Source organism: Nannobrachium achirus (genome assembly GCF_963921795.1).
Source record: "Nannobrachium achirus genome assembly, chromosome: 8".
Lineage (NCBI taxonomy): Eukaryota > Metazoa > Chordata > Actinopteri > Myctophiformes > Myctophidae > Nannobrachium > Nannobrachium achirus.
Window position 1 is genome coordinate 52,478,601 of NC_137817.1, and position 25,906 is coordinate 52,504,506.

The 25,906-nt window shown below is 43.2% G+C and overlaps 1 protein-coding gene across 1 annotated transcript in view; it reads right to left on the reverse strand.

Moving 5' to 3' along the window:
- yap1 (Yes1 associated transcriptional regulator) overlaps positions 1–25,906 on the reverse strand; it is a 55,484-nt gene that overhangs the window by 21,045 nt on the left and 8,533 nt on the right. The window contains exons 3-4 of the mRNA XM_080730939.1: positions 7,963–8,081; positions 3,993–4,106 (exon numbers count right to left, since the gene is read on the reverse strand). Coding sequence (XP_080587065.1) covers positions 3,993–4,106; positions 7,963–8,081 — 233 coding nt within the window. The remainder of the gene's footprint in view (positions 1–3,992; positions 4,107–7,962; positions 8,082–25,906) is intronic.

Below are 25,906 nucleotides of genomic sequence, written 5' to 3' on the forward strand. Positions count from 1 at the left end.
TGGGGGCCCCCACCCGGGACAAAATGGGGGTCCACAACCCACAACCCCCCCCCCCCCCCCAAAAAAAAAAGAAAAAAATCTATTTGACATGAAAATGTTTGAGAACCACTGCTTCTCTGCCCCCCCATCCCCACACACCACCCTGCTTTTGCATTGCCTCTCCCTGCCCCCATGCACAACCACTGCTCCCTCCTCCCCTCACATTGAGAGTTCTTTGACTGAAAAGGTCTGGAACAGATTAAGAGTTGGACCACAGTATAAAGAGGGCCTGGCAGTGATTCAAGTCTGTCTGGGGGCTGCAGCAGCAGCAGAACGGGGCCGGGCCTGCCTAGCCTGCCTGCGCTGGGCCTCACACGGGGAGGGGGAGCCAGTCGGCAACACAGCCCTCAGTTTAAAGGCGCTCCGCCGCTTCTCTCTTCTCAAAGCTCAAATTAGCCTCCATTATCAAAGCAGCTGGCTTACGATTGGAGACCCACATAGCAGGCAGGAGTAGTGAGTGTGCTGGAGGAGAGCTTTTCTAAACCCGGCACAGCCCAATTCCCATGCAGCACGGCACAGGAAATCACTTGATGTAGATATCACTTCTGAAGACAGACTCTCGTCTTTTAAAAAAAAGTGAACCAGCCACTCGTGAAATGGCGAGCATAAGTCCTCCCACCTGTGAGACTGTCGTGGGAGGTAGAGACGAGGTTGAGTGAGATTTGCATTTCTTAACCTATATAACGTAATGACGTGCGGCGGTGATTTAAAGCCATGTACAGCAGCACGTAGTCAACTTGGACAATATGGCACCTAATGAGTTAACACGGTTCTCTCCCGCTCTCTCTCTCTCTCTCTCTTTCAGGGGCCCACCAGGCTTGTGTGTTCAAGACTTATAAATCTTCAAAGAGCTTAACCCATCGGAGCTGCCTCCTCTTCCCCCAAGCTGCCCCCGGTCCTCTCTCTAAACTAAACCCACTCCATGTTTTTGCACTTCCCCGCCTGCCCAGGCTCGGGAGTGGGACACGCATTTACCTTGCAAGCAGAGATGGGACGATACGCGATATTATCGTTTATCGTGATAAAAACCACTCACGATAATCGTATTGTGGAGATTTAATTTATCGTGATATCGTCATCCATCATGCACTGGGATTAATTCACCTTTTATTTGCCGAAATGCATATCCGGTAACATTTAAACCCTCTATTGGTAAAACGTACTTGATAATATACGTACTTGATACAGTCTCTTTTTCAGTCACTATCAAATGTCTTTGCCAAAAAAAATAGCCGATCTACAAGCTCACAACGCGTCGCGATTTTTTGGCAAATGTTCCGCCCCAGGATAATGGATTTTGAATATCGCGATAATATCGTAAATCACGATTTCTTTTGTCACAACAATCGTGACATGACATTTTCATATCGTCCCATCCCTACTTGCAAGCAGGGAGAAGAAGAAGAGGGGGGGAAAAAAGCTCTCTATAAGCTAGGTAACAATACTGCTAAAATTAAACAAGACAACAGGCTGCGGTGCGTGTTCACACATGTTGCCTTTGTCAAAGCGAGGGCGAGCCGCACTGCTTCCCTGGGGAATGGCTGGCTCTAATGAAGGGGACGACACCTCAAGCGTAAATGAGTCAGAGTGACATAAGCAAGGAGCCTTCATCTCCCTGTGTGAGCCTCCCTGGCACCGCACAGGGATTAGCTCATTCCCATGGATGGAGAGAACTAAAAGAAGAAAAAAAAAGGACTTTCAGTCTATTTTGAAAAAGCGAAACAAAACTAACACCCCAAAGAAATCCAGTGCTGTCCACAACACCTCTCCTTCTCCCCGAAATAAACAACATTAATATTAAAAGGTTTAGAGATGGATTGAGAAATAATAATAGCTATATACCGGTGATTGACAATGTAACATTTTGTCATCTAGCACAGTGGTTCTCAAAGTGGATTCCATGGACTCTGTGGGTTCCTTTTTGGGGGTCTAAATTGATCCATACAAGTCTGTAACTCTGACGGTATACAAATGGAACCAAATGAACCCCCACGGGTTCATTTGGTTCCATTTGTATACCGTCAGAGTTAAGGTGCCTCCACACCAAAAATACTACTGGAGACTCTTTCTAACTGTTCACAGACTGCAAAGAACTGCAAAAAACTAAGCAGTAGGTAGGGCTGTCACGATTATGACATTTTACATGACGATCAATTGTCACTCAAATAATTGCGATTAACGATTTAATTGTGTTTTTGTCGTTGACAATTACATTTATGTTTGGCTTGTAGGCTTTTAAGTTGCACATGGCAGATATGACACATAATCTAAAAAAGAAATTTGACAACTTTATACTTTGAAACGAACATTGATAGTGGAAATAGCCAATCTACAAGCTCACAACGTGTCGCATTTTGAAAATGTTTGAAAATAAACAAAACATTTTCAACATGGGATCGATTACGACGAGTATGACAAATAATTGCGATTAGACGATTATTATGTAATAATTGTGACAGGCCTAGCTATAGGCTACGCCGGTGGATGACAACTCTCCGTTTTAGCGTTTTCACTCATACCACCAGAATGTGTGACTGTCCATTCAGCCCCGTGCCCACCACCACACACACTGAACTGTGAAATACTAGCTTGGCCCAGGGAGGTGGGGCGGAGAGGGGGGGGGGGGGGTTAATGAGCGACTCAGCTGTTGCTGAAACACCAAAATGGCAAACAAAAGGTTAGGTGATTTCTGCACCTAGTAAGCAGGGTCTTCCAGGGGTTATGGTAAAAGTTGATCGTAAGCAGTGGTATAAAGTAAAAGTAACTAAGTACATTTACTCAAGTACTGTACTTGAGTATGGAGTATTTTAATGGAGTATTTCCAATTTTCTATACTTTGTATACTTCTACTCCACTACATCTCAGAGCCAAATGTTGTACTTTTTACTCCACTACAATTATTTGAAAACTTTAGTTACTAGTTACTTTGTAGATTATTATTACAAAACATACATTTACCACTATGGCTATTTTCACTCGGTTATTTTCTAAAGATGTCTTTCTTTCCACCACGGCCCAGACTCGTCACTACAGAACAATGTACTAGTGGAGTGAGATGATGAACTATGAATCACACTGGATGCCTTTTGCCTTCTCACTGTCCATACGCTAGTCCTGTTTATCTGCTCACTGCCCATACACAAAAGCCTTGGCAGTAATCTACATTAGTTATGGCAAAATGATGGCTGTCAAAACGTTAAAAAAACAACATTCTGTTTCAAAATGTTAAAAAGAATATATATTAACTATTAATTTACCAAATGTCTGTCTGCATGCTGACATCACTCATAAACATTGTCACCACCATGGTAACAGCCGCATGCTGAAACAATGCCCAAATTTGGAGATGAGTAACAGCCACATGCTGAAACAATGCCCAAATTTGGAAATGAGCATGCTGACATCACTGATACTAAACCGTGTCGCCACCATGGTAACAGCTGCATTCCCATATTTGGAGACGAGCATGCTGACATCAGACGTCATACTCTAACAACATAGTACTGACGTCACAGACTAGCCTGGACACGGGCACTCCAACATGAAACACCATATATGGGCATAAGGATCTACCCAACGTCCACTCCAACATTACTTCTGAGACTCCTACACTCAATCCCTCATATACTGTGCACACCCTCCAGGGCACAGGACTAGTATATAGAAACAAAAACAAAAAAAGATCTACAAGCTCACAGCACATCCCGCCATGCTATGATCTTGTAGATTGTCTTTTTTTGGCAAGATGTTTTGCATGACGAGTAAAGCCATTAGTTTAGGCCAGGGAAAGAAAAAAGAAACACGTTTACATGTTGAAATATGGAAATACAACGTTTCTACCCCAACGGCAACAACAACATAAATTTGTGGGGTTTCTTGACGTGCAAATGTTTTTCGTTTTTTTTTTTAGAACAAAGTGGTATCATGACAGGAGTGACATATGATGAGCTCACCGAAGCGTGGGTCGAGTCGGGGGTCCAGCCAGGACGTGGTCTTGTTCTTGTGATTGATGTAGTAGATCTCTCCGTCTGAGGTAATGGCCTGCTCCCAGCCCTCAGGGAGAGGACCTATAGAGGAGGAGGAGGACAGGTGAAGAGTTGAGTTGTGGGAGATACGTACGTCAGCGCTCATGCGTTGCGTAGCAGTGATACCTAAGTAAAAGTATCTATACTGATATCAATAATGTAGACAAGACATACTCTGTTACAAGTGAAATTTACTTGAGTAAAAGTACAAAGGTATTGGTATAGACATATACTTAAAGTATCAAAATAAAATCAAGCATTATGCAGAATGTCCCATTTCAAGTTGTTCAAATGTATTAAAATATTTGAAAATAGCAGATCTACAAACTCACAATGCGCCGCATCACGACGCATTATGAGCTTGTGGATTGGTTATTTTCAAATGGCCGAAATGTGTATATGCATCCATCTAATATCTAATAATAATGAAAATGATTCAGTTACTTTAGTTAAGTAACTCTTAACTAATGTTTTCAAATAAATGTGGTGGACTAAAAGTACAATATTTGGGGACATTCGAGATGTAGTGGAGTAGAAGAAAAATGATTGTAATTTAGAAATACTCAACTAAAGTACAAATTACTCAAAATTGTACTTAAAGGAGGACTTTGCCACTTTTCAATCCATCTTCATATAATAGGTCCTCACTAATGTTCATAATAAGATAGCAAATTATTTTCCTACTCGGTCCAAGTCTCTTAGGAGAGCTGTGGGAAGTTCAGAAATCCATCGTCTTGTGACATCATTTTCCCCCAAAAAATTAATCAATATTTTTGAAAGAAATATTTAGATTTTTATTATAGCGAGAACAATGGCTTCCACTTTAACATTGCAACTTGTCAGGAGTAGAAAGCCTGCATTTTCTATTAGCTTGGATTCTGACCTGCCCACAACCCTCCTCTGAGGAAAAAAAAGAAAAAAGGGTATTATTTTTTTTTAGTGAGGACCAATTATATGAAGATAGGTTGAAAAGTGGTGAAGTCCTCCTTTAAGTAAAGGTACTTAGTTACTGTACACCACTGGGAGGAGGACAGGTGAAAAGTTGAGATATGGGAGATGCGTTGCGTAGGCGAAGAGAATCAGGTGTTTGTTTGTACATGGTGCTTGAAACATGGGGTGAAAATCCCCTCGGAATTAACGGGTCATGGAACCCGCGGTATAGCCTAGGGATGCATTTTGACGCAACCCTTTTCGGGCAAATATTCTTACGTCAGGTGACAGACAGTTAAGGCGATAGCAAAGATTCTGCTGCTTATTCCTTCATAATGCTCAGACTGTGTTATCTGGGAGATAAATCAACACCGTAAAGAGTGTCAAGCTAAACGACTTCCAAGTAATGCAGCACAGCACCGTATGGAATGCATGTTTCTCCTCCAAATGAACGCATACTGTATAAGCCAAGGGTCTTCAACATGGGGTCCGGGACCCCTAGTAGGGGTCCTCAATGTTACTACAGGGTGTCCTCCAAATCTTTGTGTAAAAGAAACTTTTTTTCCTCCTCAACCATTTGAACCCTATAGCGTCCATATTTTGAGAACTTTAGCCAAAGATAGAATCACAGAGCTACAAGTTCCACAACGCCTCACGCTGCGAGGCGTTGTGAACTTGTAGATCTGTTATTTTCAGGGGCAAGGAGGTTTGGTGTAAAGGGGAAAAAGAGCAGACTAAGTACAGACTAAGAGGTCAAGTTTAAGTATTGATGGTTCAAGTCGATAAATAAGAAGAACAGACTAAAGAACTCTTTTGTACACCAGTCTGTTCTGCTTCTGAACCAGAATCGTTGAACCACTGGACATGTTCTTTTTTGTTCCTTGTTTGTCTCTGTGATGTCTTTCGTTTCGTATTGTATTTTATCTGTCTTGTCTGTACCTTGAACGGTGACGTCATGTGACGCAAAAAGAATTTCAGTGCAAGCTGACAATAAAGTTGTATCGTATCGTATCGTATCGTATCGTATCGTATCGTATCGTATATCTGAGAACACAAATTGACATGAATCCAAAATACACTGATGATTGTGCTGTCAAACGATTAAACTATATGGAATCTATGAAAAGGTTGTGGGGGTCCCTGCTTCATCTCTTTCTCTCTCTTGACTAAGGGGTCCTTGGCCTGAAAATGTTGAAGACCCCTGGTATTAGCAACTTTTAGTTTATGAAAACAGCTCCCCGACAGCTATATTCAGGGTTCCCACACATTTTTATCAATGAATTTCCAAAACTTTTCAAAAACCTTTCCAAAATATTTAACCCAATTTCCAGGATTATATAACAATTCAGCACAGTAACGAGTCACTTACTCCTATGTGGAATGCCCAAAGACAGGCTGTGTAGCAAAAATAAAGCGTGCACGCTGCGAACGGACCGTGGCGTGCATGCGGATTGTACACGATGGACATGCACGTGCCCACGTCAAAAGTACGAAAATCGAGGCAGAGAACCCTCAAATTCGATTGATGGTTAATAAAATCAATAACCAAAATCAATGCATAGCTATTTTTTCCAGGACCTTCCAGGACCCTTGATCAATTCCCAAACTTTTCCAATACTAGATTTTTTTTTTTTCTAATTTCATGACCGTGGGAACCCTGTATATTTTTATATATATATATATATATATATATATATATATATATATATATAACAGTTTGTGTTTAATAATTAATTATTTAGAGATGATGATACATGAACAAATAAAAACCCACCAAGATGTTGAGCTGCTCTATTATTAATGAATCAAATGGATGAGCCTTGCATGTCAACAAATAATATGAATGTATCGAATGACTGACTGACTGTAGGTATTATATACTCGTTTAATCCCAATTATTTGAGATAACATTTTTGCCTTTTTTTCCAAGTATAAAATGTATAAATAAGATGGTGACTTCTTTATATATCTCAGTTCTTTGTCATATCTGTCCTGTGAATTTACGAGGCAAATATATATATTCATACGTTCCAATGTTTCAATGCCAAAAACACAATCAAATCTTTAATCGCAATTATTCAATTAATCCTACCTACCAGCCCTACCTATGAATGCACTGACTGACAGTAAGGCCAGCTGAACGGTGACATCATGGAGAATACAGTCAGAGATACAGTGACAATATAAACTATAAACCAAGCTGTCAGTCAAAGGAGTACCCAAACATGTCGTACAGGACGAGTCACGTTCTACCTCAGTTTCACCCCTCCTGAAGGCACATTCCTTCCCCGTGGACAGAGTGATGCGCCGCTGCCACGCTGTGTGCATGTAACAACTAGACTGGCTGACTGACTGCACACAAAACCTTATTGAAATGAGGGGTGCAACAGTTCAATAATCGAACCAATCAATTAAATCGATTAAAAAATAGATAACTCACTGTTACCCAATCAGTGGGTCGCAGACACATTTTTTAATGGGTCACGACTCGAATGAAAATTAGAGATGTGCCGATTGATCGGTGAGTGATAGTGATCGGCCGATAAGGCCTCTATCGGCTTTGATCGGTATCGCCTTTGCCGATCTACACGTTAGATCAGCTATTTTCACAATATTTATCTGTGGGACTGAACGTAACCTCAGCTTCAACTCCAACACGTTGAAATGGATACTAAAGGACCTCAGCCTGCAATCTCCTAATGTTTATACTTAATATACAATGCTTTGTAAGAAGAATCATTAAACATACAAACACTGCTACAGTAACACAATAACTAGAAGACTTTATGGATTTGACGCTGTGATCGGGAATATCGGCAGATACTAATTCCAGTTGATCAGTGATCGTATCGGCCCCAACAATCGCAATCGGAGCATCTCCAATGAAAATCAAACTTTCTTTCTCAAGCCGGGTTCTCATAATCAGAACTTCCGTCTCCCAGACTGTATGGTGATGTAGCGTACGTACCGCTGGCTGGGTTCATGATGTTCTGCTGCTGTACCGGCGCTGGACTGGCGGGGGCGGCCTGGTTCATCTGGAGCAGAGCTTTCCGCGGGTCCTGCCAGGTCGTGGACTGATCCAGGTGACTGCAAGGAAGACAGACAGGGACTGTTAAAACCAGGGGTCATCAACACGTGGACAAATGTGTCCGTGGCAAGAGTTGGTCTTGTGTTTTGATTTTCTGTTTTACACACCATTAATAATAATTATGGATTGCATTTTTATAGCGCTTTTCTAACCAAGTTGCAAACTCAAGCACTTTACAACGGTTCATTCATTTATACATTGGGAAGTGAAGCGGCGAACAGTCCAACGCCAGCGTCCTCACTTCCCACATTCACACACCAATGGTGGCAAGCTGACACCAACCGACTCATTGGAGGCAATGTGGGGTTCAGTGTCTTTCTTGCCCAAGGACACTTCCACATGTGGACAGGAGGAGCCAGGATTCAAACCGCCGACACACGGATCATTGGCCGACCTCCTGAGCCACAGCCGCCAATAATATATTATACTTTTCTTATGACACGGACTACTATGACACATTATGAGTCCACTGGTACTGGTGGTTCTCAAATGTTTTATTTGCAAGGACCCACACAACACTGATTGTGTACAAATGGAACCGCAAGGGTCCATTTGGTTCACTGACCACTGGTTAAAACCATGTCTCACAACTTTGATTTTGTGTAAACTAACCACCTGAACCTTAGTGTCATACTAGGCTAGTATTCTGTGAAAACACATCTCGTGTGATCATGTAGCCTGAAGCTCGCTGGAAGCCTTGATGCCTAATTTACACTCCGTTGTACGACGGCATCGTGCGCTGAAATTAGCCGATCTACAAGCTCAAGCTGTTTTTGGTGTGTGTAGTTGCACACACTGAAAGCACAATGTGAAATGTGTTACGTGAAAGCATTCACACAAACACCACAAAAGAGACCAGGGGCGTACCATAAAATCATGGCAAATCACTCATAAAAAGAAAGGAATCTGCAAATAAATAAATAATTGAGATTGTGTGATTCAAAAGGTGTATCCCCATAAGGAAATGCAGGCAATGAGGTTAGCTTAATCTGTGTGTCTTATCAAAGTGAAACTTACAGGAACTGATGACTCAGAACAGTTTAAAAAAAGAACTCTTGAAAACTTTCACTTTAACCGATGACTAAATGATGACTTGCAGAAAAAGAAAAGGTCAATCTAATTTCTGTTTGGTTTCAATGAATTTCCATTGAAATACAATTCAATTCAACTCCCTTTTTCCTGTAATGTTAATGGCTTTGGGCTTTTTTTTATTCTACATTTTTTATCTCACGATGTTGTAACCCATTTTTCACCCAGTGTCAATTATCTAATGTAATCCTGGGCGCTACAATCCCTCTGCCAACCTACCTGGGGAGAGCAACGGACTGACCTCATGCTTCCTTCTATGCATGAGGAGTCCAAGTCGCTTCTTTTCACCTTACAGGGGGGAGGGGGGTTTCCACGGTTGGACGTAGCGTGTGAAAGGAACACGTTATTCCAACCAGTTCCTTTCCCCTCCATCAGGCGGCCCCGGGCCAACAGCTTTTCAATATCATGTTAACATTTTTATTTTATTAAAAAAAAAAAAAAAGTAGTGTCAGACCGGTATCAGTCATTGATATATCAGGCACCGATATGCCCTTATTTGGTCATGTTGAGTCTTTAATAAAGATATTGGTTTAAGAAAGCACCTGTTTGTAGTACTATTGTCACTGTACCTTTGCATAATCATATTGGGGAAAAATATTTGCACAATCCACACAGATGTTTTCATTATGCACACATATCGGTTATCGGTGACTGTCCCCTCTCTCGAATCGGTTATCGTATCGGACACAAAAAAAGCCTATCGGTCGGACCCTATTTTTAATAACATTAGTAAGATAATGTTTTTGTATGCCACCACTGCACAACAAAAGGTTAATACAGGGCGAAGTGACTAACCAAGAAAAAGGAAAAGAAAAAAAAAAAAGCCCTAGCGGAAACCATGCTACAAGCCACTGCTGGGAGCAAAACAAGCTATTGTAAACAACCCAAACACTGTTTGTCCATCTATTAGGGCTCGTCTTCACTGGAGGAGGGGAGGGGGGGGGTGGGGGGGGGAGTACGGGCAGGGCGGGGTAGGGGGCAGGGGAGCGGGGGGTGGTGGTGGTGGGGGTCCGCCACATTGTTCATGGCGTTCTCGCGAAGGCATTGATAATTAGTGTTCTGTTGGCACTTGCTGCTTGATTAAGATGGAGGGTTTTTTATACAGGAAGCAACCTCCTCTCGCTCCGAACCGGGGACCCTCGTCTATTGTGGGAGGGGTCAGTGCGAGGCCTCCACGCAGGGGGTCCCCCGGCCCGTCCCCCCTCCTGCCTTTCCTGGAAGCCGCTCGGACGCCGCAGAGTGTCGGGAGGGCTTTAACAATCTGGCGCCACATTTACAAAGCTTTCACCTGCTGGACAAAGGAGCTAGACTGAGCTACGACCTAAAACCTCACCATTCACTTGTTTTCTTTTTTTTTCCCCTCCTCTCCCCTCTCTCTCTCTCTCCTTTTTAAGCCCCCCACCACTACTACCACCACCACACACAGACACACACACACACACACAGTCACACACCTCCTACTCTCATGCAAATGGCCGCCGTACTTAAGCCGGTTGATTATGCAACCCTGCACTGTAAACCCTTTTGGTTGAAACTGTTTGTTTTCTATTTTATTTTTACATTTTATCGACTGGCATCTTCCCTTTTTTATTTGACAAAAGCTTTTTTAACCATCTTTTTTTTTCATATAACAAAAAGGGACAATACTGTTAATTAATCATTATAACTCTCACACATGGACGGGTTATTTCAATGCATGTGTTGAAACGGAACGCAAACAAACCAAGAATAACCCCCTTCTTTACCAAACCAAAGCAGTTTGGAAGTTAACTACTTGAACGCATTTAGTACTAGAATTATTTAATGCTTTAACTACTGAAAAATAGCAGATATACAAGCTCACAGCGCGGCACAGAGTGCCGCGCTGTAAGCTTGTAGATCTGCTATTTTTGAAAGATCCGATGGGGGTCCGCAGCCAAATACGTGTCATTTTGGGGATCCTTGACATGAAAAGGTTTGAGAACCACTGATTTAGAAGACATTTATAGAATCGGGTCAATATAGTCAACATTTTCACACATTTTCTAGATTTTTCAGAAATAGCAGATCTAGGAGCTTGCAGCGTGCGCTGTGACCTTGTAGATCTGCCATTTATTTTATAGTTAAAGCATAAAATAATGGTTAAAGTGGTTCAAATTTCATGTACCATTTCCTCCTCCCGATCCTGCAATCCTCTACACGTCTGCCTTTATTTTATTTGATTCCAAAAGTGCCATTACAGCCCCTGACTTTAGGAGCAGCTGGAGCTAAAAGTGTGAGATTCAGGGTTTCTCTTGGCCTCTATCTACGGTAATCCCAGCCTGTCTGTCTATCCAGGGGTGTCACAGGAGGGGGGGGGGGGGGGGACTGAGTTACTAGGGCCCAAGGTGGAGGAGGGGCCTGGAATTCTCTTATAATTTAGCTATTGAAAAATAGCAGATATACTTATTTTTTTAAACGTTGTGAAAATGTGTGCAAATCTTTGAATATATGTACTTTTTAGGCGAACATTTTGCTTCTGTTCTGGGGGGGGGGGTCCTGGAACTAAATATTTAGAGATGCGGGTCCGTGGCCAAATACATATCATTTTGGGGGTTCCTTCACGGCAACAGTCCGCCATTCCGAAACACCGCTATTCCGAAGCAGGGTTAGGGTTAGGTTTAGGGTTAGGGTTAGGGTTAGGGGTAGGGTTAGGGTTAGTTAGGGTTAGGGTTAGGGTTAGGGTAAGGGTTAGGGTTAGGGTTAGGGGTAGGGGTAGGGTTAGGGTTAGAAGTCAACGTTCGGAATAGCGGTGTTGGGTTAGAAGTCAACGTTCGGAATAGCGGTGTTTCGGAAAGGCGGGGTGTAACCTCCTTCACATGAAAAGTTTGAGCACCGCTGACATAGAAACATAGGTTTTTCCTTTTGAAAAAAATGCACAAATCTTCACGATTTTTCAAAAATAGCAGATCTACAAGCTCGCTGTGAGCTTGTATATCTGCTATTTTTCAATAGTTAAAGTACCCAGGGCCCAGAATTTGGTGCGACGCCCCTGTGTCTGTCTGTCTGCCTGCTCTGTATCCCAGCCCAGAGACGGAGAGAGAGAGAGAGAGAGAGGGAGAGAGCCTGACTCAGCACTCCTACCCCCCACACAAAGCGACCCATTTTGAAGCCCCCTCTTGTTTATGCTTTACTGATCAAAGGAGCTGCCAAATCCCCCACCAGCCCCCGACCCCAGCCTTCTCTCTCTCTCTCTCTCTCACACACACACAGCAACATGAACACGCACGCACGCACGCACGCCCGCGCCCGAACCAAGCAAAATAGCTCTAGCTGTAGCTGCTCAGACCGAGAGAGAGAGAGAGGCCCCTTGAGAAGGGTCAAAGCGGGGAGGGGAGAGACGGCTATACGAAAGAAAAGAGCGAGAGAGGGAGAGAGAGAAAAAAAAGAGAAGAGGCACGGACGGAAGCAATCCCTCAGAACTCCATTGGCTGCGTAAGTTGCTGTGGTACTTTTACACTCTCAGCGACCAAACCCCCCTCCCCTCTCTGTAGCCGCCTTCCCACCCTGGAAACTATGACATTTATAATAGAGGGGAGGGGAGGGCCAGGGGTGTCGCACCAAATTCTGGGCCCCGGGCGGGTACAAGGATTCACTGCGGGGCCCCTGTGCTTTAACTATTGAAAAATAGCAGATATACAAGCTCACAGCGCGGCACCGAGTGCCGCGCTGCGAGCTTGTAGATCTGCTATTTTTGAAAAATCATGAAAATCTTTGAATATTTCAAATCCTTCTAAGGTTTTTCTTTTTTTTTAAATCTATGTTTCGATGTCAGAGGAGCTCAAACCTTTTCATGTGAAGGACCCCCAAAATGATATGTATTTGGCCACGGACCCGCATCTCAAAATATTTAGTTCCAGGGACCCCCCAGAAGCTAAATTTGAGTTACAAATGTTCGCTTAAAAAATACATATATTCAAAGATTTTTCAAAATAGCAGATCTACAAGCTCGCAGCGCGGCACTCGGTGCCGCGCTGTGAGCTTGTATATCTGCTATTTTTCAATAGCTAAAGTATAAAATAATTAAGGCCCCTCCACCACCTTGGGCCCTAGTAACTCAGTCCCACTTTCCTACCCCTTGTGACGCCCCTGGGAGGGCTGTGTGTGAGAGAGAGAGAGAGAGGGGGGGGGGGGGGGGGGGGGGGGGGGGCTGGGATAAGGAAAAGTAAAAGGGAGGGCGTATCATAAGTGAGAGAAAGAGGCCCTGCACACCCTGGTACGCCAATAATACTCGCTCAAGGTAAAAAAAACACAACAGAGTGTTCGCTGGGGCTAAAAGGGCCGCCGTTACTTCACACACCAAGCACCAGAACTATAAATATAATAGGTTGCTGTCAGGCAGACAACCTCTTATCTCCATAGTGTAATGTTATGTTTTGTTTTCCGTAAATCAATTCCTTACGTCGTCATACTACCAGTGTTGATGTTGACAGCAACATTTGATTTAGTCTTAGTCATAAGTCTTTTGAATAAAAAAAATCACACCCGTGTGAACTGAGCGGTGGTTTCCCCCCCCCCCTTCCCCCCTGTGTGTGTGTGTGTGTGTGTGTGTGTGTGTGTGTGTGTGTGTGTGTGTGTGTGCCTGGTCTGGCCTGGCCTGAACAACAGCGCCCCTCCCTTAACATGTGTGGTCACTGGTCAGAAAAGGTTACTGCAGGCTACAGACAGACAGACAGACACGCAGACAGACAGACAGACAGACAGACAGACAGACAGACCCACACACACGGCCACGTATAGGAGCGTTGTGACCACCGCTCAAAAATATTTAGTATAGTTTTGAAGTTAAAGGAGGACTTCACCACTTTTCACCCTATCTTCATATAATTGGTCCTCACAAAAAAATAGCTTTTTTTTTCTTCTTTTTTTTTTCTCAGAGGAGGGTTGTGGGCAGGTCAGAAACCCATCGTCTTGTGACATCATCGATTGGGAATCCAAGCTAATAGAAACTGCAGGCTTTCTATTCCTGAAAAGTTGCAAGAAAAAAATTGCTATTTTATTATGAACATTAGTGAGGACCTATTATATGAAGATAGGTTGAAAAGTGGTGAAGTCCTCCTTTAAGTATCTTGAACAGATTTTTATAGTTTTACTCACATTTTTGTCATCTGAAACATTTTTGTTTTAATCTATCTTTAGTCGACAAATTCTCCAGTTGATTTTGTCGACTAAAATGTATTTTGACGGGCTCTGATGGCGTCGCAATACCAGAAATCATCCTTGGGTGCTGAAAATAGACGATCTACAAGCTCACAGTCACAGCGCGTCGCAGCATGGTGAACAGTGTTGCATTGCTGATTCAATGTCTGGGGGTACGCGATTTTCATGACGTCACGTAACACCTACTATACAGGTCTATTGATATGCACACAGGCTCGTTTCTTTGTTAAAACGCCCTGTTGTGACACTAAAGCGTTGGCGGGGTGTGAACTTGGGGCTTGTTTGGCATCGATGCACGTCGTGCGCGTGAGCGGCGTGACACAGGTCAAAAAGGATATGGGCCGCGTGACCGGACCATTTTGCATCACCGGTGGTGAATGACATCCTTAGTTATCATGATAGCGCTTGATGTTAACAGCCCTTAAAACTGTACTGTATGTCAAATGGCTAAAAATAGCAGCTCTACAAGCTCACGCGTTGCTTTTAGGCGACACGTTCCGAGCTTGTTGATCTGTCATTTTCGTTGAATGTTGGTCTATGTGAACGCCAGAGCTCATTTAGTTGGATTTTGCCGTGCTGTGTACAACATGAATATTAGCAGCAGATTAATAACCAGCCCTAGGGCTGTCACGATATGACATTTTACGTGACGATTAATTGCCACTCAAATAATTGCGATTAATGATTTAATTGTGTTTTTGTCGTTGACAATTACATTTCTGTTTGGCTTGTAGGCTTTGAAGTTGCACATGGTAGATATGAAACATAACCTAAATATACAAAGACATTACTGACATATTTGACAACTTACAACTTAAAAAATAACATTGATAGTGGAAATAGCCAATCTACAAGCTCCGCGGCGCGCTGTGAGCTTGTAGATCGGCTATTTCCTTTACTTTTGAAAATGTTTGAAAACATATGAAAATTTTTCAACAGGGAGACGATTGTGACGATTATGACAAAATAATTGCAAGTACGTCAAATAATTGCCATACATAGCCATCAGCAGCACCCACAATAATACTGACTGAATGCTTCTGGGAGAAAGGAGACAAACAGTGCTTGGATCCTAAAAGGACTACTGACCATCGAGTGACCTCTAGACCCATACAAACAGAGCTGCTACCTAAACCCATTTTAAATCTGAGGCTTTTTCTTGTGTACTACTTAAAATCGTTTTGAGGAAAAATGTTGCTATTTGCCCCAAAGCGACTGCAAAGGATTGCTACTATTGGTTTCAAAAAGCTTTATACCCTGTATATACATGTTTATAACGACGAAATGCGACATAGCTCTGTTTACACAACGCTGTACCCCCTCCAGCTGTATTTTACATTTGCTTTGGCAATGTAAACGTATGTTTTCTCATGCCAATAAAGCTCCTTTGAATTGAAATTGCTTGTTGTGTGTGTGTGTGTGTGTGGGGGGGGGGGGGGGGGGGGGGATTAACATCACAACTGTAGCCCAGACCCCAGAGCACCTAGGCTACAGTACGTAAACCAAGTTTAAACGCGTTATATTAGAACAGGGATCTTCAACGTTTTCAGGCCAAGGACCCCTTAGTTGAGAGAGAGAGAGAGATGAAACCCTTTTCAGAGATTCCATCGTTTTGTTGTTTGACAGCACAATCATCAGTGTATTTTGGATTCATGTCAATTTGTGTTTTCAGATATTTAACCACCTGAACCGTCAATACTTAAGGGCTAGGGTTAGATCTGCTATATGGGGGAAAGTTCTCAGAATATATACACTAGGATTCAAGTGGGTAACATAAAAAAAGAAGAAATGTGTGTATCACTCAAAGATTTGGAGGAACTCTGAGGACCCCCTAGGGGTCCCGTCCCCCTGTTGAAGACCCTTGTATTAGAATGAGGATGATCATCGCCGGAACTAAGCTGCAGTTGTGTTTAAGACTGTGCACCGTCCAGGGTAACCGAGAACCCTGGTAAATAAGTTACAGGTCGGGCAGTCATTTATTACCAGGCTTTCAAACTAAAGCATAATTCATTCACACAAGCTGCCTCGACTCAGTAATACAGGGCATTTCCCATCACGAAACATGATCCATGGATGCCAAATAAACATCATTATTCATTATTATAGGCAGTGGCTCAGGGGTAGAGTTGAGGACCCGGAGGGTTCCCAGTTCGATCCCGGGCTCCTTAGTGTTTAAGAGTCCTTGAGCAAGACTCTGAACCCTGTGGATCGGCTATTTTTTTGGCAAAGTTGATAAAATTTGATAGAGTGAAAAAAAAGAGACTGTATGTATCGAGTATATTATAAGTACCTTTTACCAATTGTAGAGAGTTTAAGTGGTACCGGATATGCAGCGCGGCAAATGAAAGGTGAATTGATACCAGAGCATGACGGAGGACGATATCAAGGCAAATTAAATCTCCACGATATGATTATCGTGAGTGTTTATTTTATCACGATAAACGATAATATCACTTATCGTCCCATCTTTATTGGAGACCAGGTTGAATGCAATTAAATCCTTTTACAGAGTAAAAAGCCAAGTCTAGACTTCGGTCCCCCAGATTTAGAGTGGAGATCCATGCATCGGCATATACAGCCTGCTGGGGCTCCTTTTTCCCCTCCTTTTTCCCCCTCACGCTGTCATCATGGTGGCCTGTGGCTTCAGGAAAGCACAGAGTACGAGTCCTGGTCCGCCCAGGCCTCTGTGACTGATGGCCCAATTATCAAGGTGGTGTTTATTGTGCCAGCGTTATTTATAATGTCACATGCTGGCTGGGGGGTGACCCGACCAGGCTCTTGGGTCCTCTTCACACTAGGGCTAAAAAACCTGACTTCAGTTCCAAAGATTTTTTTTGGGCACGGAAACCATTTAGGTGGGCCGGGCTGCGCTGAAGTGAACACACGCTACAGATGAAGCCTGGTGTTGCTTTTATTTTGTTGTTGCAAAAACACTACCCAAACAAAGCATGTCGAGAACTTATCGGCTGGAATAATCATCTATAAAAACACTAAAACAGTTATCGCTGCAGTCGGGCAGAAACCTTGTATCTCTATATTTCAACGTTTAGTTTGTTTGTAAATTAATGCCCGACTTCATCATACAAGAGTGTCACATAAGGCAGTGGTTCTCAAACTATTTTGCTTGCAGTATCCCCTTATACTGATTTCTGAAGCCAAGTACCCCCTTCACCCGAGTACAGCATTTTGCTTATAAAATGTACATCAAATGTCCAGTTCCAACACCAATATGTTCAAAATAAAACGGCATAATGGCACATAATCATTGCTTTCTATTCAATAACAGTTGTACAAGGTATTGATGTAATTTGGTTTAACAATTTACAGATGAGAAGGTTCACACAAAGACTGTCAATGTTTTGTCATTAACTAGAACAGTAAAATAGAAATACATATTCCCCATTTTCTCCTGTACCCACTGCAGTACCCCCGTCTACCCCTAGGGGTACACGTACCCCCATTTGAGAAACACTGACATAAAGAGTGTCCGGAGGGTGTTGTGAGCTTGTAGATCGGCTATTTATACCATTTTAAATCGGTTTTTTTTTATAACACAAAAATGAATTTTGGACTTCAAAGGTTTCCACCCAACAGCAACGTTATATAAAAGTATATCAAGTATCGTTGCACATTTTTTACCACAGAGGAAACATTTGTGACACCGTCTCTCTGCCGCACAGCGGCCTCGGAAATTTGGAATATCGAGCATTTCCCATTATGCATAGAGAACGTCTCAATCCAGTTCTGACATGCATCAAAAAAGGAGAGCTGAGCTTTAGATCTGAATCCATTTAGAACGGGTACACATTATTGCGTATCATTATTTTATGCTTTAACTATTGAAAAATAGCAGATATACAAGCTCGCAGCGCGGCACTCGATCTGCTATTTTTGAAAGATCGTGAAAATTAGAATTTTGACCCGATTCTGTAAGTGTCTTTTGAATCCTTCTAAGATTTTTTGAAAACCCTACGTTTCTGTGTCAGCAATCTGGCTAGCCATCGTCAAAGAAAAGGTCCTTTTCACTTAACTGGAGCTCAGTCTGTTCTTGAGAGACTACTATGTCAGTGGTTCTCAAACCTTTTCATGTGAAGGACCCCCAAAATTATATGTATTTGGCCACGGACCTGCCATCTCAAAATATCTAGTTCCAGGGCCCCCCAGAAGCAAAATTTGAGTTACAAACGTTCGCTTTGAAAATACATAATATTCAAAGATTTGCACACATTTTCACGACTTTTTCAAAAATAGCAGATCTACAGTTAAAGCATTCAATAATTCTAGGCCTAAATGGGTTGTTAACAGTGAGATTTAGCTTTTCTCCAGGGCTTGAAAAAAAGAAAGAAAATACAAGCCAAACATCTCTCTGGTGTAGATATGGGGCCAAAGTGCAGGCAGCCACACAGCTGAGTTGTCAAATGTTAAAAATGGGCTCCCTCCTCCTCCTCCTCCCTTGGCCACAGCAGCGGCTCCACCCAGAGAATATATGGTGGGAAGATGGTTTAGGGCCCGCAGCGAAGACATACGGCTGAGCAACATGCTAACAGCAACGACTACTATACATAGTAGAGTGGAAACCTTGCATGTCCAAAACCATGTAGTATTCATCATTTTGAAAAAGGATTTAAAATAGTGAAAATAGCTGATCTACAAGCACACAACGCCTCGTGCCGCGAGGCGTTGTGTGCTTGTAGATCTGCTATTGTCACTAGTTTTGTGCGACAGTTTTGTCTGATGAAGCAACTGATGAAAAAAAACGTACAAATTTGAAACTCTCTGCCCGACAGCGATGATATGGTTAAAAAAAGAAAATGTTTTTCAAACTTTAGTGTTCCGCTGTAGAAGTGCAGAATTTCATCTCAGGCTAACAAATCAAGTTGCATACTGGAGAAAATCTTGTCTTTTTAATTGAAGAAATTGTACCATTAGCATTCCCCAGGAACCCTTTCTGGCGTATTACGTTCTTTTTTTCTTTTCTTTTTCACATACATCGCAGTTCATATAGCAATTACAAAGTTTGATAGCACAAATAGTGCCCGATTTACACTTGGCAGCTAAGTATATCAACCTTAACTTCAGGTGTGGTAAAGGTTTCCAACAAGCCGTAAGACTTTCTTGGATCTCGTTTTAGTTGTGACCTTGTACCAGTGAACTGCACTGTCATGAAACTGTACCTTCTTTTCCTATGCAAACTTCTAATAAAGTCTTCAATCAATCAATCAATCAATCAAAGTGCCTAACACTGCAGAGAAGAAGTGCTCTGGCCCTGTGGGGTCGGGGCGGGGGGTGGCATGGGGGGGTCCCAGATGAGGATAACCACCTCCACTCTGACTGGACATGGCAGGGGGTCCCGGGACGCCTCACTGCCTCTCCATCAGCAGGACATCATCAAGAGAGATTATTGGAGCAACCTCCGTGACCCTGCGGTGGTTTGATGTTTCTACTTTGAAGGGGGTCCCCGTATCAGCAGAGGAAGAACCAAGTGTGAGTTCCCCGTCAGCGTTAGCACTGTGAATGAACTGTTGCGATAAAAGAAGGCTCGAGCAATGGTTCTCAACCTGTGGGTCGGGACCCCCAGGGGGTCCCCAAATTATTTTGGGGGGGTCCCCAGATGTTTAGCTAAATGTTAACATTGTTTTCAAGTGACAAGTTAACTTTTTCTCTGCCAAAACAACACTGATGTTGAATATATATAGGCAGGGCTGTCACGATTATGACATTTTACATGATGATTAATTTTCTCTCAAATAATTGCGATTAAGATTTAATTGTGTTTTTGTCGTTGAGAATTACATTTCTGTTTGGCTTTTAGGCTTTGAAGGTACACATGGTAGATATGACAGATAAGCTAAATAATACAAAGAAATTACTTGACATATTTGACAACTTTATACTTAAAAAATCACACCCGTGTGAACTGAGCGGTGGTCGTGGAGGCTGCGCAACAGCAAAACAAATATATAATAATAATAATTATAATAAAAAATATTTAAAAAAAAAAATATATATATATGTTACAGGATATTTGGGTAACCCAGGACGTTCATTGTAAGAGCGCTCGTTTTGTAGTTCACCACACACTAATCACCACCAGATGGCGACGTCAGCCACTGGATAAGAGAGTTACGTCACGCTTTGAACTCGCCGCAGACCGGAAGTGTTTACTCTTTATTTACTAGCCTAGCCTAGCCTAGCCTAGCCTAGCCTAGCCTAGCCTAGCCATTAGCTCCATTGTAGTCACTTGGACAGGGCGTTTAACGTGCGCTTGCCCAGGCCTTACGGCCTGGGCATAAATATAACGATTGCATTCACCACGGCTTCGTAACTCGCGCGGCCGGCGCCCTGGCCCGCTCTTCGCGGCCCCTCGCGCCTGCGGCCACTCGCGCCGCTTGGGGCTTCGTGGACCCAGGGGGGCCTCGTAACTCGTTTGGGCTTCGTGGATACAGGGGGGCTTCGGTAGCCGCTCGCAGTGTCGTGGACAATAGAGCGGCGCACCGCCTGGAGTACGTTGTATTGGCGACCGCTTGCTCCGCCCCGTGCCGCACCACGAGTGCTCCGCGTCTCGAATGTCCTGGTTCTCTTTAAAACCGTGACATATATATATAATATGGGGGGGGGGGGGGGGGGGGGCTTGCTTGCGTGTGAGAGAGAGAGCCATCCATCCATCCATGTCACTCAGGCCACCACTGGTATTGCAGTTGATGCTCAGGGCAGACTAGACTCAATAGCACCTCTCTGGTCACCAGGGGTACTTAGGCTACATACGGACCCACATACATAGATACACACACGGCCACGCTATGGAGACGGTGTGACCACCGCTCAAAAAGAACATTGATAGTGGAAATAGCAGATCTACAAGCTCACAACGCGTCGTGAGCTTGTAGATCTGCTATTTCCACTATTTTTGACATGGAAACGATTATGATGATTATGAAAAATAATCACGATTATCTCAAATAATCACGATTAGACGATTATGTAATAATTGTGACAGCCCTATATATAGGCCATGTATTCCATCCATGACTCAAATAAAGTAGCGTTCTGACTGCCAACATCACAACCGCCGTCTTAACAAATCTGGATTTTAGAGTAAAAAGCGTTGACCGAGTTTTGAGTACTTTCGGGAACTCTAAACCCCACTCGAGAAAAAGCTCCGTCCTCCTGAATGAAGTGAGATACTGCATCTCTGTGGAGATGCCCTCCGTTGACAGTGGGGGCATTGAAGTCTGGAGCCGGGGTGTTACATCGGGATCTTTGGTAAACACTGGCCTGACTTTTCTCACAGTCCCATCTGTGTACCGAGCTGACAGGGCTCAGTTCAACAGGAAGGGGCCTTGTCTGTGTGTGTGTGTGTGGTCAATAAACCAAAAACTTTAGCAAACCTTTAGGGCAGCTAGGCTGAAGCTGGGATACTCACAGTTAGGGCTGTCACAATTATTACATAATCGTCTAATCGTGATTTTTGGACATAATCGCGATTATTTTTCATAATCGTCATAATCGTTTCCATGTTGAAAAATGTTCAGATGTTTTTTTTTTAAGTAAAACATAGTGGAAATAGCAGATCTACAAGCTCACAGCGCGTTGCATGGCGACGCGTTGTGAGCTTGTAGATCGGCTATTTCCACTATCAATGTTCTTTTTTTAAGTATAAAGTTGTCAAATATGTAAATACATTCTTTGTATCTTTAGGTTATGTGTCATATCTACCATGTGCAACTCCAAAGCCTAAAAGCCAAACAGAAACGTAATTGTCAACGACAAAAACACAATTAAATCGTTAATCGCAATTATTTGAATGACAGTTAATCGTCATGTAAAATGTGATAATCGTGACAGCCCTACTCACAGTTTGTGAGTAGCCTTAAAAATAGCGTAAAAAAATCACTGCATGTTTACTGGGCGGTTGACACTCGACACTGGATACTAAGGGTAACAAAACTACTAGCATATATACCGCCTCGTGTTAAGATTGATGTGTTCTCATTACACAACCCAACTCCAGTTCACTCGCCGCACTGAAGCCATATCACACACAAATGTTACTGCATATGGTGGCAAGCCTAGAGAGCTAGGCCAGGTGGCAGACCACTTATGTTTATATCGGCTAGGGTCAACTTCTTCGTTGCATGGAAATCTTCAGGACGTGACCATTTCAAACGTGTGGATCCATCCATACATTGTCGTTGTCGGGTGAAAACTTGTATGTTCATTTTGTATGTATCATTTTGAAAATGATTTAAACTAGTGAAAACAGCAAATCTACAAATCGCACCGCGAGGCGTTGTGTAGATCTGTAGATCTTGTAGATCTGCCGTTTTCACTACTTTTGTGCGACGGCCTTTTATGATGAAGCAGGGCTTTGCTTTGCGAAAGAACGTACACATTTGAAACTTGGAGATACAAGGTTTCCACCCGACAACGACGTTATATAGGTAGTTTACAAGACAAGAGGTGGATTGGAATGCAAAAGGCGGCGGCACCTTTGTCACCTTTGTTGGTACATGAGCTTAAAAATGAGCTCTGTTTTGCTAGATTATGTGCCGGAAATTCTAACATAATCTCAAACATACACACACACACACACACACATCAGCGGCGCACATACAGTGCATCCTACTGCATTACAAGTCTCCAAAAAGTCCACAGGCTCCCAGTAAACGCTTTGATAGCTAGTTTAGAGAACGTCTGCTGTACGTTGCTTCCTGAACATCTGTTGAATCACGCAACGCAAGTCAAAGAGACCTCTTCTTAAGCAGAGGAAAAAATTACTGTGTGTGTGTGTGTGTGTGTGTGTGTGTGTGTGTGTGTGTGTGTGTGTGTGTGTGTGTGTGTGTGTGTGTGTGTGTGTGTGTGTGTGTGTGTGTGTGTGTGTGTGTGTGTAGTATTCATTGTGACCCGAGGCCATGTGACTTTACAGTATAATTGCACAGAATAACAACAGGGCAAAGCATCATAAACCACGACCCAAGCCCCTGAGAAGAAGAGGAAGTAATCAATAAATGTTGCCACTTTGAATAAGATAAGATAAAGCTTTATTGATCCCCTGGGGGAGTTTGCCAAGAGAGTAGGGGTGCACCGATATAATCATTCATGGACAGTGCCAATACACCTACAGGGCCATTTGTGCCGAGTACATTTAAAACTTGTATTGTGCGTTGAATAAGATGCCTGAAAAGTAATACGTCTGGCTTTATTCCACGCATCCACATTTGTCGGCGGACAGAGAATATTTGCGTGACGCGTCACCACCAGAGAGGGTTAAGTTAATTATCTGGTGGTCTCGCTGTCGCTTTAGGAAAATTTAGTGCGCCTAGTAATGTGAAACAGGCGACTACGGGAGAAAACAACATTGTGAAACGCAAGGCATTTTCACATGAGCCATTTCATAGCCAAACAGAATCATCATCTCCCCCTGCAAAAAAAAAAAGAAAAGAAAAAGACCAAATGTGGGGGAAGTAGTAAGGTGTCACCTATCATCAAAAAAAAGCTACACCTGGTCTTTAGGTCAGATAAGGGCCCCCTCCCCAGGTTCAGGTCGACTTCCCACGGAAGAAAAACCAAACAAAAACTAATTTAGAGCTGCATTTAATAAGCCCCCGGAAGCCCCAACGATTACCCCTCCCATACCGCTGGTGGTGGTGTGTCGAAATTATACCCGAGTTATACTTGGTTTGCTTGGCGGGGTGTCGCGCAAACCCAACACAGCAGATCTACAAGCTCACAGCGCGTCTCGGCCGGGACGCGTTGTGAGCTTGTAGGTCTGCTGTTTTTTAGGAAACACGATGAGCGACCCGAGTACGTATAAAACCTTCATTAGTTTATGACCCCCGGGGCCCTGGAGGAAGAGTTGCCCTGCCCAGGGGCGTCACAAGGGGGGGAAAGTGGGACTGAGTTACCAGGGCCCAAGGTGGAGGGGCCCTAGAAACTTTAGCTATTGAAAAATAGCAGATATACAAGCTCACAGCGCGCTGCGAGCTTGTAGATCTGCTATTTTTGAAAAGTCGTGAAAATGGAACTAAATATTTTGAGATGAGTGTCCGTGGGCCAAATACATATCATCTTGAGGGTCCTTGACATGAAAAAGTTTGAGCACCACTGACATGGAAACATACGTTTCTTGCACACATTTTCACGATTTCTTCAAAAATAGCAGAGCTACAAGCTCACAGCGCGGCACTCGGTGCCGCGCTGTGAGCTTGTATATCTGCTATTTTTCAATAGTTAACATTCATGGGGGGCCCGCAGTGAATCCTTGTACCCCCAGGGCCCAGAATTTGGTGTGACGCCCCTGGCCCTGCCCCCCCATCCTAAGCACTGAGCAAGGTGACCCAACCTCCTGCCCCTGCTGCTATAAATCAAAGACCACGGCAAACGGCAGGAAGAAGGGGAGGAGGGGGGGAAAGGTCAACAGACTTTGTTGACATTCTCCCCAATCTTCCCCTTACTTAACCACATAAACCCTCCTGTACCCATTCTGTGGGGTGGGGGGGAGACGACGCGACACATTCGGCGAGACATTGCAGATCAATGTGTCGCGCTGTGCGTGTTTAAGAGTGGTTGTCTTCTGCTAAGAGAAGGGCCCTATTATGATCCAGGTCTTATGCCTTATGCCTTAACTTCTTTGCCTTTTTTTACTATTTTGTTTTTGTTTTTTAAATATTTGAAATAGCTGATCTGCAAGTTCACAACGTGCAGATGTAGATCAGCATTTAAAAATGTTTTTCAAAATAGTGAAAAAAAGGTAAAGAAGTTAAGGCATAAGGCATAAGACCTGGATCATAATAGGGCCCTTGGTGTTGGCCTACAGTAGACTCTGGCGAATTACAGTACCAAATCTCTCGGTAGAAGAGATTTCGTAGAGGAGATTTGTTGACGGGAAAGGGGAAGGGGGCCTAGTACAGACCCCTGGGAGACAGTCAATGAAGTATATAGGGTTTTAAAGTGGTATAGGCCTAACCACTTAAAGGGCCAGTTCACCTCTGGGACAACCAGATCTTATTTTATTGTTGTTTGGAACAAGATCAACACAATCCCGAGTTATTTTTGTGTGTTCAATCTGTGTTTTGAGATATTTTAGTTTTTCAGCATGAATGATGATGCATTTTGCATCATACGATGCAGCATGATGACTCATATGATGCAAAATGCATCATCATTTATGCTGAAATACTAAAATATCTCAAAAGACAGATTGAACACAAAAAATATGTTGATCTTGTCCCAAACGACAATAAAATAAGATCTGGTTGTCACAGAGGTGAACTGGCCCTTTAAGCCCCAGTGAAAAGGCCAGTGAAACAAACTGGTAAGAACCAAAAGGCCCAAACGTTGCCTCATGGCCCAACCACTGCCCCAAAGACCAAAACAATTGTGTGCTTGTAGAGTTTGCTGTATACCACTACTGTATTGATACCCATTTAGGCCTAGAAATGATTGAATGCTTTATCCAGTGAAAAATAGCAGATATACAAGCTCACTCGGTGCCGCGCTGCGAGCTTGTAGATCTGCTATTTTTGAAAAAAGTCGTGAAAATGTGTGCAAATCTTTG